The following is a 14921-nucleotide window of genomic DNA, read 5'->3' on the forward strand; positions in this document are numbered from 1 at the left end:
ATATGAGACAATTTGTCCCGACATTTGTAAAACAGGACATACGTTCTATAAATTAACAATAAAATTCGCTATTCAATGTCTGTCTTGGTAAAACTTACTATCACTAATCCCTTTATCGCTCCTTATTACCATTACTTCTGCTACTCGAGTGTACCAGTGTAGTTTTTGACACATTATCAGCAATTTAGCGGCAAATTATTGATTTTATCAGGCATTCACACCATATGGTTTTATGATATGGGTCGCTAATTGCTAGTGATAGATGTGTCGCACTGAAATAAAAGCTAATGCGGCCCAATCAAGTCCAAAGATACTGTGTATTATAGACCAGTTCACGCGTGACGTCACGCGCACCTGCGTGTTTACATCCGGGCTATATTGGTAGTCAAAAGAAAGATACAATCAATGGGGAGAAATAGAGCGTGATTGGTTAAATTTAAACGATTACATTTAGATTTTATTTTTCAACATGCCAACAAGTTGTTCTACGTTACTTAAACAAATAAGATTGAACACAATGAATAAATAGATCAAATCCAAATAAAAAAAAATTACAAATTAACCATAATGGTATTTGTCTGGGCAGGGACCTTTACCCTGGTCCGGGAAAACTAACATGTTGACACATTATATAAACATTTAAACTTATTAAATGCAATAGTTTTCATTTGATTGTTTGCATCAATCTTAAAATCGTTTAAGCCTTTGTATTCCGGTGTTTAATTGCCCCTTTGTTCTGCCTAATCCGATTATCTCGTTTTGATCAGATATTGTCCAGACCTAACTAACAACATGGTGTCATAAATCACACTAGGTGGCAGATGACAGTCTGGTCATTAAACGCAATTGATGACGCCACCATGTCTTCATTCTGGTAGTTTTAAGTAACTAGGCAATTGGTTGAATAAATTTACCACCGACATACTTAACAGTTGCTTAAATTAGATATGCTACATAATTTTTGTATAAATTTGAAGTCTATAGATTATCGGAAATTGAACACGGTAAAGATACAAGCCCGTTTTATTTATAAAAAAATAAAGTATTTATGAATTATAAAATGTAAATAAAAAATATTTAACGTATTTAGCGGGCATCGGTTAATTATAAATACGTCATTCCGTATGAAGATGTAATGCACGAATTACATCATAAAAACAAGAAATTACGTTTGACATCAATGGGGGTAAATAATAATGAAACAATGTGTATATATTACATTATATATGTATATATATTATGTTGTGTGTGTGTGTTAAATGTTAGATAGTTGTCACTCATACTCGATCACTATAGTAACGAGTCTACAAAATACATGAATACACAGTTCAATTTGCATCATGTGAGGTTGTGTTTTTCAGTTAAATGTTAATATTCCTCAGGTCATTCTCGAAACAACACCCATCCAAATTAAAATTACATGTTAATACCGTCATGAACTTCGCTTTTAATAGGGCTTTGTAGTACGTTTATTTTCAATGAAACACTGACACATTCTAGCTATCACTAATTTTTTATTATTCTAGTTTACGCATGCAATTGATAATTATAATTTTATAATTAGATGTATCATTATTTTTATTGAAGCCTTTCTGCAAATAATTATACGGCTAATGCATAGAGCTCTTTGTTGCGTCGAATTGTCTGTCGTTCAGTCTTCAGACGATCTTAATTACTTTTATGCTAATGACGCGTTCTTTTAAAATGCAAATAAATGTGTTAATGCATTCTTTTGGCACTAAACATTATATTTTTTAAATATTATTTAGGTGTTGTTTTTTTAGTTTCTTTTCGATTTATTGATTAAACAAGTCTCGTTATCCATATGCTTTGCGTTAGCTGTAAGCAATGCTTTTGACTACCAGTGCATTGCGCATGCGCGAAAATCGGGAATCAAAACAATAACAATGAACTGGCCTATACCACCTGAGGTTGAAAGACCTATTAAAATACAGACTGCGTATATCAAATACATTGAATGCTTATAGATACACATTGATGTTTTACATAAATTATTTTTCATTTTCGACTTATTATAAGAAAATAGTTGTACATATAGCATCAATATAAATTTTAAGTAAATTGGCGATTGGTCCCTCTCCTTATACTCTCCCGTTTGTTAATTATCATCACGTTCATTAATGGCAGCTGTTATCAAAATAATGACTTATACACGAAAGTCGTCTGCACTAAGCCCGAACTGCGCCTTTTTACATGTACTTATAAATTTTTTAGAAGTATCTTGGCATTAAAATAGAATATGCGAATATGAATTTGGGATTCGAATATTCGGCCGATTTTCGAATATTAGGTCCCATCAGGGGTGTGATTTTTCCGCGGATTTCCGCGGATCGGGTTGTCTCGGAGGTCATTTCTGAGATTCGCGTAAATTCGTAAAAAAATGGGGGAGGGGGGTACGTCCGATTCCGCGGACGTCTTTTATAAGCGGCCCGGAATATCCGCGGCTCGCGAAATCACTTTGCATAGTACACTGGTAGATTCTGCCTAAGCAATTTGAAACGAGCGATGTCATTGGCTATTGTTTTCCAATCGACCAATCAAATCGTTCTTTTTAAATGCGTTCAGTATTTCTTTTCTGATTTGTTTGCAAATGGCGCAGTTGCAAAGCGAAAATTAAGTTTATCCAAATGACAAATATCAATCGAATTAGCGACTGTCATCATATAGTTAGATAGGATAAATGAAATGTGTCTGTCATCGACGAAGACTCTGTTTACAAGCAACACATATTTTTTTTACAAATGTGCACAGTGAATTTGTGACTCAGAAACCAGTGTTTGCAAATAGGAGTTCACTTGCGAAGTAAAACAATTTAGAAGAGTATCGTTTGAAAATGGAAATAGACAAACATGATTTGATTTATATGTTAGTGGATCTGTGTGTAATCAGATTCATATGCATATTCTGCTTTATTATGTTTGTCACACTGTTCAGTTAACTGAAATAGCATTGAACTGTAGATGTGAAATGCTATATTTTAAAAGGTAAACACATTAAAATATATTAATTTTACTCAGTTTAATACATCATTAACTCAACAAGAACACTCAAGTGTGTTTGTTTATATTAATTAATGTTTTCCCCATTTGATATAAGTGCATTTACTGTGAATACATTGAACAACTGCTGATTTATATTGTTTACTTTGCATCCTCAGTATGTGAAATGTGAAGTTAAACAGGTTTCATAGAGAAATAGTGTTATGAAGTTCAAGAAATTGTTTATGTTAATGCATGTTTTATTTTAATGTCTGTTTTAAGGTTTGTCATTGCGTTATTCGCGCGATTCGCGTAGTCAAAATTTATCGACAGAATTTTCCTCCCCTCTGACTTCGCCTCAATCACACCCCTGCCCTGTGGGTACGAGATACTTTATAGGAATGACTTTGGCTGCAAACTGTCTAAAAAAAAATTCAAAAAAAATTAAGGTTTTCAAAAACCCAGAAAGCTTCGTTTGTGTCATACTTAGGTAGACGGTTTAAAATAAAGATCTTTTGTCAAAATTGCTATTGCCTGTCATTTTATGAATGAAAAATGGCACAACACTGCATTGCCTCGGTTGTGCACGAGATCTCTGTGTTTTATACAAGTTTAATGAAACTATATGAACCATTCTTACAGGGTGGACATAAGGATATCGTCAGGTTGTTTACGTTCCAATTATTTTCCTCAGTTTCTTTTTAGCCTTAAATCTCATGAATGTCAACCTTATAGTGTATGCATGGTGTTTCTGCTATAATTACTTTCAGGGATTTAATGCACATTACATTACAAATCACAGGTAGTTAGCGTATGGCTATGATATAAATTAGTGAAAACATCATTTTGAATGATAAATTATCATATTATATTAAAAAATCAACTTTTCTGGAAAAAAAATCACTATCAAGTATATATATAACAAGGTATCCAACTCGAAATCACCCGAAAACTGGGTGCATTGTTTTGAACAGCCATTACTTCATCAATTTTGCAGTGATTTTCACGATCTTGGTCTTATTCAACGCAGAAATGAATTTGTCTTGCAATATTTGTACAAATACTGGGTCAACTTTTAAGAAATAACACGATACACAACTCGCGTAACCCAGTTAACATTGATCAGACCGTATTCATGACTGAAATCTTCACGGAGTAAAGGGCATTTTCCCTGCAAAGTTCACGGACCTCAATACCATAATTCAATAAAACGTATGAAAAAAGATTCTTACCGTGCTTGCCGTTGCACTATGCATCAAAACTAACTGTCCAGCGCATTTTGAAATCTGTGTTTACATACATTTCAACTTACTGACACTTTAAACACACGAGTGATTTCATTGGTCCATTGCGATGATGTGTCTTTACAACTGGAGATTTCATTCATAAATACGGTCTGATCGATGTTAACTGGGTCAAGCGAATTCTATATTGCGTTATTTCTTAAAATTTGACCCAGCATGTGTAGAAATATAACAAGATATATACATTTCCAGAAAGAAAATTCATTTCTGCGTTGAATAAGACCGGGTTCATGAAAATCGCTGCAAAATTGATGAAGTAATGGCTGTTCAAAACGATGCACCCCGTTTTCGGATGATTTCGAGTTTGATACCTTGTTATATATATATATTTGATAGTGATTTTTTTTTTTACAGAAAAGTTGATTTTTCGTAATAATATAATAATTAATCATTCAAAATGATGTTTTCACTAATTAATATCATAGCCACACGCTAACCACCTGTGTTACAAATTAGACATTTGCTAAGGAAAATTAGTGTTTCCCCCATGCAACGACGTAAAATAAATAATTCAAATTTGATAAGACTCAATATGCAGTGTCCTTTTAGGGTGAACGTACACAAACTACCTGGTTGCTTCTGTATGAAATATCAGGAGTTCCTGGTTCCAATATCACTGACCTTCACATATTATTAACCCATTTTGATACAAACAAGTTCATACTTGAAGTCCTTTGCATCAGGATTCCATATTGGGACATAAAAAAATTTAAAATGTTCTGTTTATTTTTGCATAATCATACTTTTGAGTCTACATCTTAATATTTTTTAAACTTCACAGTGTCAACATAATACACATAATTTAACAAGAGATTGCCAGGCAATATTGTCCTCTACCTGTGATACTCCACCATTGTCAGATTTTTTTTTGTTGCCATAGCAACCAGAATTCTTGACGTAGGAACAAAATGAAATGCCACGCATAATCTCCATATTGCCATTAATCCATGTTTCAAGTTTCATGAAAAAATATGAAAAACCTTCAAAGTTATTGCAGGATCCAGAAAAGTGTGACAGACTGACTGACGGACAGAGCGCAAACCATAAGTCCCCTCCGGTTTAACAGGTAGGGGACAATAATAAGACTGAATGCATGTTGGCAAAGCAAAAATATGCAGAATATCACATTTTTATGCTGCAGAGGTATTGCAGATAGTTTCCGCACTATCCATCTGTCTTTTTGGTTTTCACTCTCTTACCACCCAGTTTTCATCTGAAAGTCATCAAACTGTATGAAAACGTTTTTCAGCATAAAATGAAGAGAGACAAATTCAATAACCTGCCAAACCTCACCAGGAGTTATGGTCCTTGAATTTCAAAACAAAATAAATGTCTTTTTGATAATTTATGCTCTTCAAGTCAACACAATTTTCTAGACATGTAAAGCAACATGTAACATGCAACTCCTTACCTCAAAGGTCAAGGTCACAGATAGAGAGCCAATGTCAAATTTGCCCATAAAACAGCTTGTCCTGACTTTGACTTTGTTATTCATCATGCTTTAAAAAATGCTTTTAACCCTTTGCATGCTGGGAAATTTGTTGTCTGCTAAAATGTCATCTGCTGAATTTCTAAAATTAGCATTTTCTTCGATTATTTTTTCAAACAATACTATCAGTATAGCAAACAGTTTGGATCCTGATGAGACGCCACGTTCTGTGGCGTCTCATCTGGATCCAAACTGGTTGCAAAGGCCCTCAAAATTCGGTTCCAGCACTGAAAGAGTTAAAAAATAACTTGACCACTAATGACTGCAATGAGGATACAGCATGTCATATAACAACTCCATTCCATTCTCTCCATAAGGAGATGGTAGAGAATACAGCATGTCATATAACAACTCCATTCCATTCTCTCCATAAGGAGATGGTAGAGGATACAGCATGTCATATAACAACTCCATTCCATTCTCTCCATAAGGAGATGGTAGAGAATTAGTGCAGTCATGTATGCCTAACTCTACCTGTTTTGGGGCAGTATGGTGTATTTCAAGTCCAAACTTTATTGTTCGTTCCTGGCCATAAGGAGATGGTAGCGGGTTAGTTCAGTCAAGCAGCTTGATTTTTTGTATCCAGGTCTGCAACCTTCCTCAAGTGATTGTCACATTAAGAGGTCAAAGAGTCAAATTTATCTACAAAAGAGCATATTGCCGCATTTTTGAAATGCTACTTTGTCATCCATTAAAATAACACAAATGACCACCATTAGGAGATTGACACTGAGAGGTCAAAAGTCAAATCCGGCCATAGATAGCTTCTTTTTGAAATGAAGAGTTTTAAGTAAAACAAGGAATGTGCATGCATCTGTGCCCTATGGAAACATGTGTTATTTAATGTTGTGGCACCAACAAAATGGAAATGAAATGAGACACATAAATAATATTAATGGCAAATGAAAACACAACCTCATGTTCAATGCAAAGTCTTGTATATTGTGCATCTTTTAAAAGAAATTTTACTTTACGACTGCTTCATTTTTTTGTCCAGATCATAGATATATCTTTTAAATGTAAGGATGATTTTGATTGGTTCTTTGTCCATATCGTCCTCCTGATTGGTTGATTCCTCCTCACCTTTTTTGCTCTTCTTTTTTCCTCCACTATACTTTTTAACAATGTCCTCTTGTAGACCAGCTGCAAACACAATATAATATAAAAATAAAAACATCACGATACTGTTTTACAAAATTATGCAGTAGAAGCAATCATGTTGAAAAGCATTTCAACCATAGTAAAGCTGGCCAAAACTAATCTGATGCTTTAGCATTGTCTTTGAGTACATTACATGTTAGAATTGAGTCGTAAATTAATAACTTTTTATGCCCCTGGTATGGTGACATAAAGCAGTTGAACTGTCAGTCCATCTGTCTGTCTGTCAGTCTGTGCGTCGGTCCGAAAACTTTAAAATTGGCCATAACTTTTGCAATATTAAAGATGGCAACTTGATATTTGACATGCATGTGTATCTCATGGAGCTGCACATTTTGAGTGGGGAAAGGTCAAGGTCATCCTTCAAGGCCAAAGGTCAAAAAACAAAATCCAAGGAAGTAACAAGCTTTAAAGGAAGATAATTTCTATTTGATATCATTTGGCAGGTACAGATCATTTTCACAAGGAGAGTATTATTTTTTAAGGGATATAATAAAAATAGCATTAATTCAAAGCAGCGCAGTAGGGGGCATTGTGTTTCTGCCAAACACATCTCTTGTTTTTTAAATATTTTTCGTGAGGTACATCACAACACAAAAAGGAAAGCTAGTGGCATATTGTTTTATCGATATGTCCTACTCAGTATGAAAACTTGTGTATTTGTCACGAAGGTACGTGGATATATCCAAGCATACAGATCAGTGTCAGATTAATGTTGGTCAGCTGTGCTTGGAATAACCAAACATGGTGTCAATTATATGTCTGTAGACAGCAACATTGCACTGATATGTGTACACTTTTCTTTTATAATTGAGCCTCTCTCTAAGAAAATGGGTTTTAATGCATGTGCTTTAACCCTTTGCATGCTGGGAAATTTGTCGTCTGCTAAAATGTCGTCTGCTAAATTTCTAAAATTAGCATTTTCTTCATTTTTTTTTCAAAGAATATTATCAGAATAGCAAACAGTTTGGATCCTGATGAGACGCCACATTCTGTGGCGTCTCATCTGGATCCAAACTGTTTGCAAAGGTCTTCAAAATTGGGTTCCTGCACTGAAAGGGTTAAGTGTCCCCCCAGACTAGATTTTGCAGTTCTTACAATTTAACCAGGGATGACACTTTCCGCTTTTATGGTATTTTACTTTGAAAGGTAGTCTCTTTGTAGCCAAAATTCAGTTTAGGTGGAAAGTGTCCTCCCTGATGAGCCTGTGTAGACTGCACAGGCTGATCTGGAATAACACTATGCATCTGCACTAAGCCATGTTTTCCCATAGCGTGACCCAATTATAAATGCTCGATACTGACCTGGAATTCTGATCTTGATTTTCCCGCTCTGACCAAACCCACCTTCAATGACACCTGCTTCCCCCGTAGACAGTTGTATCTGTAATAGAACCATGGGAAGCTTAAAAACGATGTTGAAATGATTACAAGGTTTGGCTAGCCCTCAAACTGGTTTAAACCCCTAATGCTTTGTAGTGACCTTTTATTGCGGTGATCCAAAATTTAATAATTGTATTTAAATAGTTGGTGCTCTGTGATAAAAGTTGTGGATACAAATAAAAACTTATCGCCTGAAAGTTTCTGGGGTTCCATCATTTGGTATATCAAAACAAAATATTTGTTAAAATTATCATATATAGAGCTGCCTTATAACTTAAGTAAAATAAATTTCATTACAAAGCAAAATGCAGCATCTTCTTACCTTTAAACCTGTGAATGAAGCAACGTTAGTTTCCTTCTTAAACAGGTTCTTGCCAATAACTGTGTAAGTGTCCATGACCCTTTCTACCAGCCCCTCTTTGACCTTGGTCTTGTAGACCTTGACCTTACTGAGCTGGGAGGCCACAGACTGCGGATCGCTGATTCCCAGCAGTATCCGACCATGGAACGCAATGCGGCAAACATTGGCATGAATGTCAGTGTCAAGCTTAGATCCAATTATCAATGCATGCTGCTGGCACGTCACTGGTTTCTCAAACTGAATCAGTGCGTATTGCTTCACTGGACCTGCCCCACTGATACCGGAGTCCGCCACAGTCTGTTGTTTAGCAGTCAGTAGTTCGTCTTGGTAAAGGTAGTCCTTAGAGAGATCAAAGTCCAGCTGACTGTCCAGACTCAGTGCAGCTGTCTGGCTACTGAGGTTGCCTCCGCTGTAGTCACCAAATATTGTCAGTCTGCCCATCACTGTGTCATGACCCGAGGTGATGTGGAACTTGGCTTTTGATGCGATGTTGCCCTGAAAAGTATCATATGTAGAGACAACAAGGAATTTTTCACACATTCTCTACTTTTTTTTACAGAGAATAATATGTGCAGTATAGTCAGTTTTCATAAGCAGCTTGTAGGCAAATTGCTTTTGCAAGTACTATAACCACTGTTGGAAACACAGTTAAATATTTCAAATCTGGACCATTTTGCTCTTAATTTTGAGTTAAACAGTATTGCTGCTTACTTTCTATAATCAAAAATAGTATTTACCCACCAGATGAAAGCTAACTAATTTTAGAAACATGAATTTAACAGCGTTTTCAGAAGAGCAAATAATAAAACTTGTTAGCTAAATGTTACCATTTGTAGCCAAAATATTTATTAAGGATTGGAAAAATGGATCCCTGTTTTCTAGTTCACTCTTTACTTTATAGTATGGTATTCTGTTAATGGACACAATGGCCGCCTCCATAGTTGGTAGAGCTCTGGGTGTACAGACAATGCCTCTCTCCAACAGGCTCGGATCAAACTGGGTCACACAGACGCCTGCTCTGTCCCCCTGCAAATATCAGAACATGAGATGTGTCAATCAGAAGTCATGGCCCCTAAAAACGCTTTTTTCGAAACCTAAACGCAGATTTTGAAACCTAAACGCGGACCCTAAGTTAAAGGTCAAAGGTGTCAAAATTGTTGTGCGTATGGAAAGGCCTTGTCCATATACACATGCATATCAAATATGAAGGTTACATCCGAAGCGACAAAAGTCATGAGCAGTTTTCGAAACCTTGACGCAAAAGTGTGATGGACATACGGAAATACAGACGAACAGTGCGATCACTATATGCCTTCCTTCGGAGGCACAAAATGCAAATCTGATAAGAGTCTCAAATATTGATGGATTGTGCAATGTTGATTTCATTCAATACAAGTACTACAAAAATATGACGATCAGTTAATATACATGTATATTGTGTACACAGATTTGAAAAAACATAATTATAACAATTTTGAAAGCGTCACTTATTTTCAAATACATTAACCACTGCGCCTTTGTATTAACGAAAGCAATCTGTTTTGCTTTGAGATTTATTGATTTTTACATTCAAACCGTATTTTGATTGAAAAATAGTGTGGTCTGATTACATTTACTATTAATCAACTTTTGCTTTTATACTACATTTCTTTGTAATTGCTCCATGTATTCAGTTTTCAATGAAGGTATATGAAAGGAAGCATACATTATTGGTCTTTAACATCAACATATTTTCCACAAGTAAGGAGCTGACTTACCTGCTGAATCTTATCAACAGGTTTTCTAAACATCTGAATGGATTTCACTTTTTTGGTCACTTTCATTGATGGAATTTCAATGTTCTGAAAATTAAAAAATCTACTATCTTAACATCATGTCAAATTATGTGTTCTTAAAAATTGTCTTTTGACTATATTTATTTTACAAAACACTGTACAGAAACCTACATGTTTGGTAATTTGAAGTAAAACTTAACTTGTAAGACATCTGTCAAAGGCCTTAAACTAAGTAATAAATTTAATAAAGTTCTTTAGATCTCCCAAAAGACACCAAGTGCTGGTTTTATCCAGGAAATGGACTCAAGATTCAAGAGTGTTCCAATAAGCCTTTGATACAATAAAGCTTAAATAAATATGTTCAAACTTTAACTATCAAAATTCTAAAATGTTAAAGAATACAGCCAAGTCTACATGATGCTCACATCATTCACTGCCAGCTGTCCACTTAACGCAGTTCCAGTGAGTACGGTCCCCTGGCCACGCATACTGAAGCAGTGATCCACAGAGAACAGAAAAGGTCCTTGTGCCTGGCGCTGAGGGATGTACGTGTGCTGCCTCAGTGTCTCAAACAGGTCTGCAAGCCCTTCACTGCTCACATCACCTGACTGTGGTGACCAATACACAAATGTCAAGTTATCATCCAAAAATATCTCTGGACTGTATTGAACACAACTAAAAATTTTACAGACTCTGTGTTTCCATGTCATAAAATTAATTCCTGTAAAGGCTACCTGATATGCAAATAATAAAAAACACCTGGCAGTCCATGGTTTTGCATAAAGGCTATCGCAGTGGTTGGTTCACGCGCATCTCACTTAGGCAGACTTGGTTTCATCCCCATTCCCAGAAGCTGGTGAGAATTGTCTTTGGTCATCATATTTGACAGGTGTGATTTTCTATGTGTACTCCATTTTTTGCCCACAAACAAGACCACTCCATAATTTAAAAAATCTATTAGAAACAACTAAATAGCTTTCGTGAGTCTGTTGAGTCAATTAGGTAGGAATGCTGGGACAAACTTCAGGTCCTTGCATAATGCAGCCTCAGGCACATAAGAGCCTCATAAACTTAGAAATATACACACACAATTGTAAATTTTATAAGGGTCCCTATGAGAAGCTCACCTCTGGACCTCCTGGCTTTGCTGCTACTGCAACTACAGGACTACCAGCAAACCTTGTTCCCTCCAAAGTCTTTAGTATACGCTTGGTCATCTGCGTATTAGAAGTCACATAGTCTGTGTGAACAATGGATTACTTTACACGTTAAGATCAATCTTATCTCCTAAGTAAACACAGTGGGATGTTTTATTTTCAAATTTGTTCTTCTAAATAAACAATATTGGATTCTTATTTCATTTTTTTCCAACTGAAAATGCATAAAATTATTAAATGAATTTTTAACTGGCTTTATCTAATGTCTAACATATTTAGCAGACTCAGAAAATATGCTAACTGGTGGGAATATGAAGACTTGAAAAAAAAGAAATTTTTAAATTTACACAAAACAGAACACATAGATTTAGTATTTTACAAATTGGAACTGCAATTCTTGAATTCTACAAACAGGATACAATCAAGAACAATTAGAGCATATATTCAATTCATAAACTTAGAGCATTTATTCAAATAATTAACAGTGTCGTATATTGCAGGTCTATGCCACTTGACATGGCCTACCCTTTCTATGGTGGACTGCTTCTTATCTGGAGGGATCAGATCCATCTTATTGAGGACAACTATCATCTTCTCACATGTGATTTCTCCAATAACAAGACATTCGGCTGTCTGTGTTTGCATGCCCTTCACAATATCGACAACCAGAAACATCAGATCGATAATCTGAGCACCTGAATGTTAAGAAAACATAATTGAGCCTCTCTCTGTGAAAAGGGGGTTTAAAGCATGTGCATAAAGTGTCCTCCCAGATTAGCCTGTGAAGTCTGCATAGGCTTATCAGGGATGACACTTGCCACTTTTATCATATGTATTATTTTAAGAAAGTCTCTTCTATGCTAAATTCCATTTGAGGCGGAAAGTGTTGTCCCTGATTAGCCTGTGCATTAAACCCCCTTTTCACAGAGCGAGCAACATAATTATTTATTAAAATGATAATTTTTGTTTGCACAGTAGTTTTTTAAAAAATGATTTAAGGTACTCGGCATTGGAATAAAACGGCATGAACTTGAAAGCTTTACACCCACCCTGTTGGCAATCACATAAAAGTGTGTATTTATCAATCAAGCCCAACAATCTGACATTGACCTTCATAAACTAAAGTTTAAACTATAGTTAGGATGAATACATAAGTCTACACATTGAAATGTCATAAAATAAGATGTAAAAAATTTCCACACTTAATTACATTTATGGCATGTAATTTGTGAAACACATACACAAATAAAACTGATTTAGACCATTCAAAGGTGTCATTTACACCCATAATTTAACAAGTACTAGATCAAGTTTGTTGACTTTAAACTTTTATAGTGTGTTCTGTACTGTATTGCAAACCTAGTTGCAATAATTTAACTCTCAGCTTTATAACCCAAAGGGTTGCTGAGAGTTGCAATGCGCCATCTTTTGTCCAAACTTTGCAAAGGTGCAAAATTTGATTGACACTGAAAATGCTAGGGAAGACTGATACTGCAAAAACTTATCCACGTCTACCTGTCTTAAGCACAAACTCCTGCAAATGGTACCATTAAAGCAAAAAATAATTGCATTTTATTTACTTTGTTATTTTTTTTACGCTCTATCACCATAATGGGAAACTGTTGTAATGTTGCTGACTAAAAGTAAACATTATCAGTTAGGTCCCAGTACACCAATCTTTTGCACATCCTGATATTCGACGTAACCTAAGAAGATAATGATGTCGAACAGAACTTGAATACATTGGTGTACTTACACTGTTCCTAATTTCAGATGAAAATGTCAGCAAGAATAGTTTGTTAATATATCATTGTGTGTTTGTTAGGTTGCATGTCAAGATTTAAGTCTGTAGGCTGCCATTAAGGTAAATTTATTAAATTTTAATGTGTTTTTGAAGTTTATTCATCACTTTCCATCTTTGGTAATGAACGACGTCTGTTGAGTGATAAGCACAAAATCTGTGAGCAGAACTGCGATTGTGTTCTGAAGGGGTGCGTATGTACTCCCAGAGCCGCCATAGCCCATAGCAAAAAATATCAAAGGCTCTGGGATTATGTTTATATATGGACTAACAGCACACATGTTTATGACTCACATGAGCAGTGTTTTACTCTGATCGCATATAACAGAACAGCATAGTTTCTGTGCATGACATCTGACTCACCTCCAATGATTGTCTTGATAAGGGACGCGTGTCCAGGACAATCCACCAGTGTATACTGTACAACTCCGGACTCTGCATGTTGAGAGAGGTGGGTGGGGACATCAAGTTGGAAGGAGGAGAACCCCAGGTCCAGCGTAATTCCTCTTTCCTTGCTCTGTGGATTTTTATCGAAGCATGCTGTGCTAGCTGTAGTGCTAAGAGCTTTTGATAAACTTGTTTTTCCACTGTCAACATGTCCCAATATTCCAACATTAAAATTGAACATGGGCGCCGCCATTTTGTTTGTCACATGATACAAATTAAGAGAAGACAAAGCGGTCAATATATATCGAACAGGACAAACCGGTCTCTCTTTTTTAGCAAAAATACACATTACTTTTTCATTCTTACGGCGTCTCCAAACCAACCAAATCGCGGGTTTGATTTTCAAACGCAAATGAGTATGGCGTCGCAAACGGTATCAACATAGTGAAATTCACATTTTATTTTTAATACAGACATGATACGATTGATAAGTCGTGATATAGGTATTTAAGAATTTTGTGAACGCATTCGGAGCTAAAAAAACTTAATGCAATTAGCTTATTGTGACTGAATTCCTTTTATATTGGCGTCATATTTTTATATACGTTTTGTAAAATCATGCTTTTACAATCTACATATTGGTGATCATGACAGCGCTGATGGACAAAGCGCTGTACATCTACAGTCATTTGTCAGAGGGCGCTTAACTTCTGAGAGTGGTTCCTAGTTGATGTTTAAATTTGTTAAACATTTTTATAATTTGTTTTTATGTAAAAACGTGTGGTGAGTTATATTATTTTCAGTATTCGTGTCATTTTAAAGTAAAAATGTGTCTTATTTTATAATTAAGTATGAAACATTAATCTTTGAACGACAAGTGTACCGGTTTAACCGTTCAGAAATCAATGTTGCTGCGGAATCGGTTGAAGCAGTAGAAATAATGGTAGATCATTGAAGCTCATTATGCTGGTCACTCTGGATCGACAGACAATTCAATTGCATAAATTTTTTTTAAGGAGGATTCCGGAGATATTCGATGTACAGGTACACTCGTGTCACTATGGGCAGATGTTGAGTTCTCCCCGGCTAGTACAACTTGCATGTGGCA

General features: G+C 35.6%; 1 protein-coding gene across 1 annotated transcript; it reads right to left on the reverse strand.

Annotated features, from left to right (window-relative positions):
• Positions 1 to 5633: 5633 nt before the first annotated feature.
• Positions 5634 to 14099, reverse strand: LOC127836832 (selenocysteine-specific elongation factor-like). Its single transcript, XM_052363436.1, has 9 exons — positions 13790 to 14099; positions 12151 to 12320; positions 11596 to 11685; positions 10894 to 11076; positions 10451 to 10534; positions 9588 to 9719; positions 8655 to 9188; positions 8255 to 8333; positions 5634 to 6935 (listed from the first exon to the last, which is right to left on the reverse strand). The coding sequence occupies exons 1-9, from the start codon at positions 14064 to 14066 to the stop codon at positions 6763 to 6765; spliced, it is 1722 nt and encodes a 573-aa protein (XP_052219396.1). The 5' UTR covers positions 14067 to 14099; the 3' UTR covers positions 5634 to 6762.
• Positions 14100 to 14921: the final 822 nt, after the last annotated feature.

The sequence above is a fragment of the Dreissena polymorpha genome, chromosome 7 (assembly GCF_020536995.1).
Source record: "Dreissena polymorpha isolate Duluth1 chromosome 7, UMN_Dpol_1.0, whole genome shotgun sequence".
NCBI lineage: Eukaryota > Metazoa > Mollusca > Bivalvia > Myida > Dreissenidae > Dreissena > Dreissena polymorpha.

Coding starts and splice junctions, on each gene's coding strand:
- LOC127836832 (XM_052363436.1), bottom strand. CDS start 14,066: ATGGCGGCGCCCATGTTCAATTTTAATGTTGGAATATTGGGACATGTT. Junction 11,686..12,150: donor AGCAGTCCACCATAGAAAGG/GTAGGCCATGTC, acceptor TCTAATACGCAG/ATGACCAAGCGTATACTAAA. Junction 8,334..8,654: donor CTTCATTCACAGGTTTAAAG/GTAAGAAGATGC, acceptor GTTCTATTACAG/ATACAACTGTCTACGGGGGA.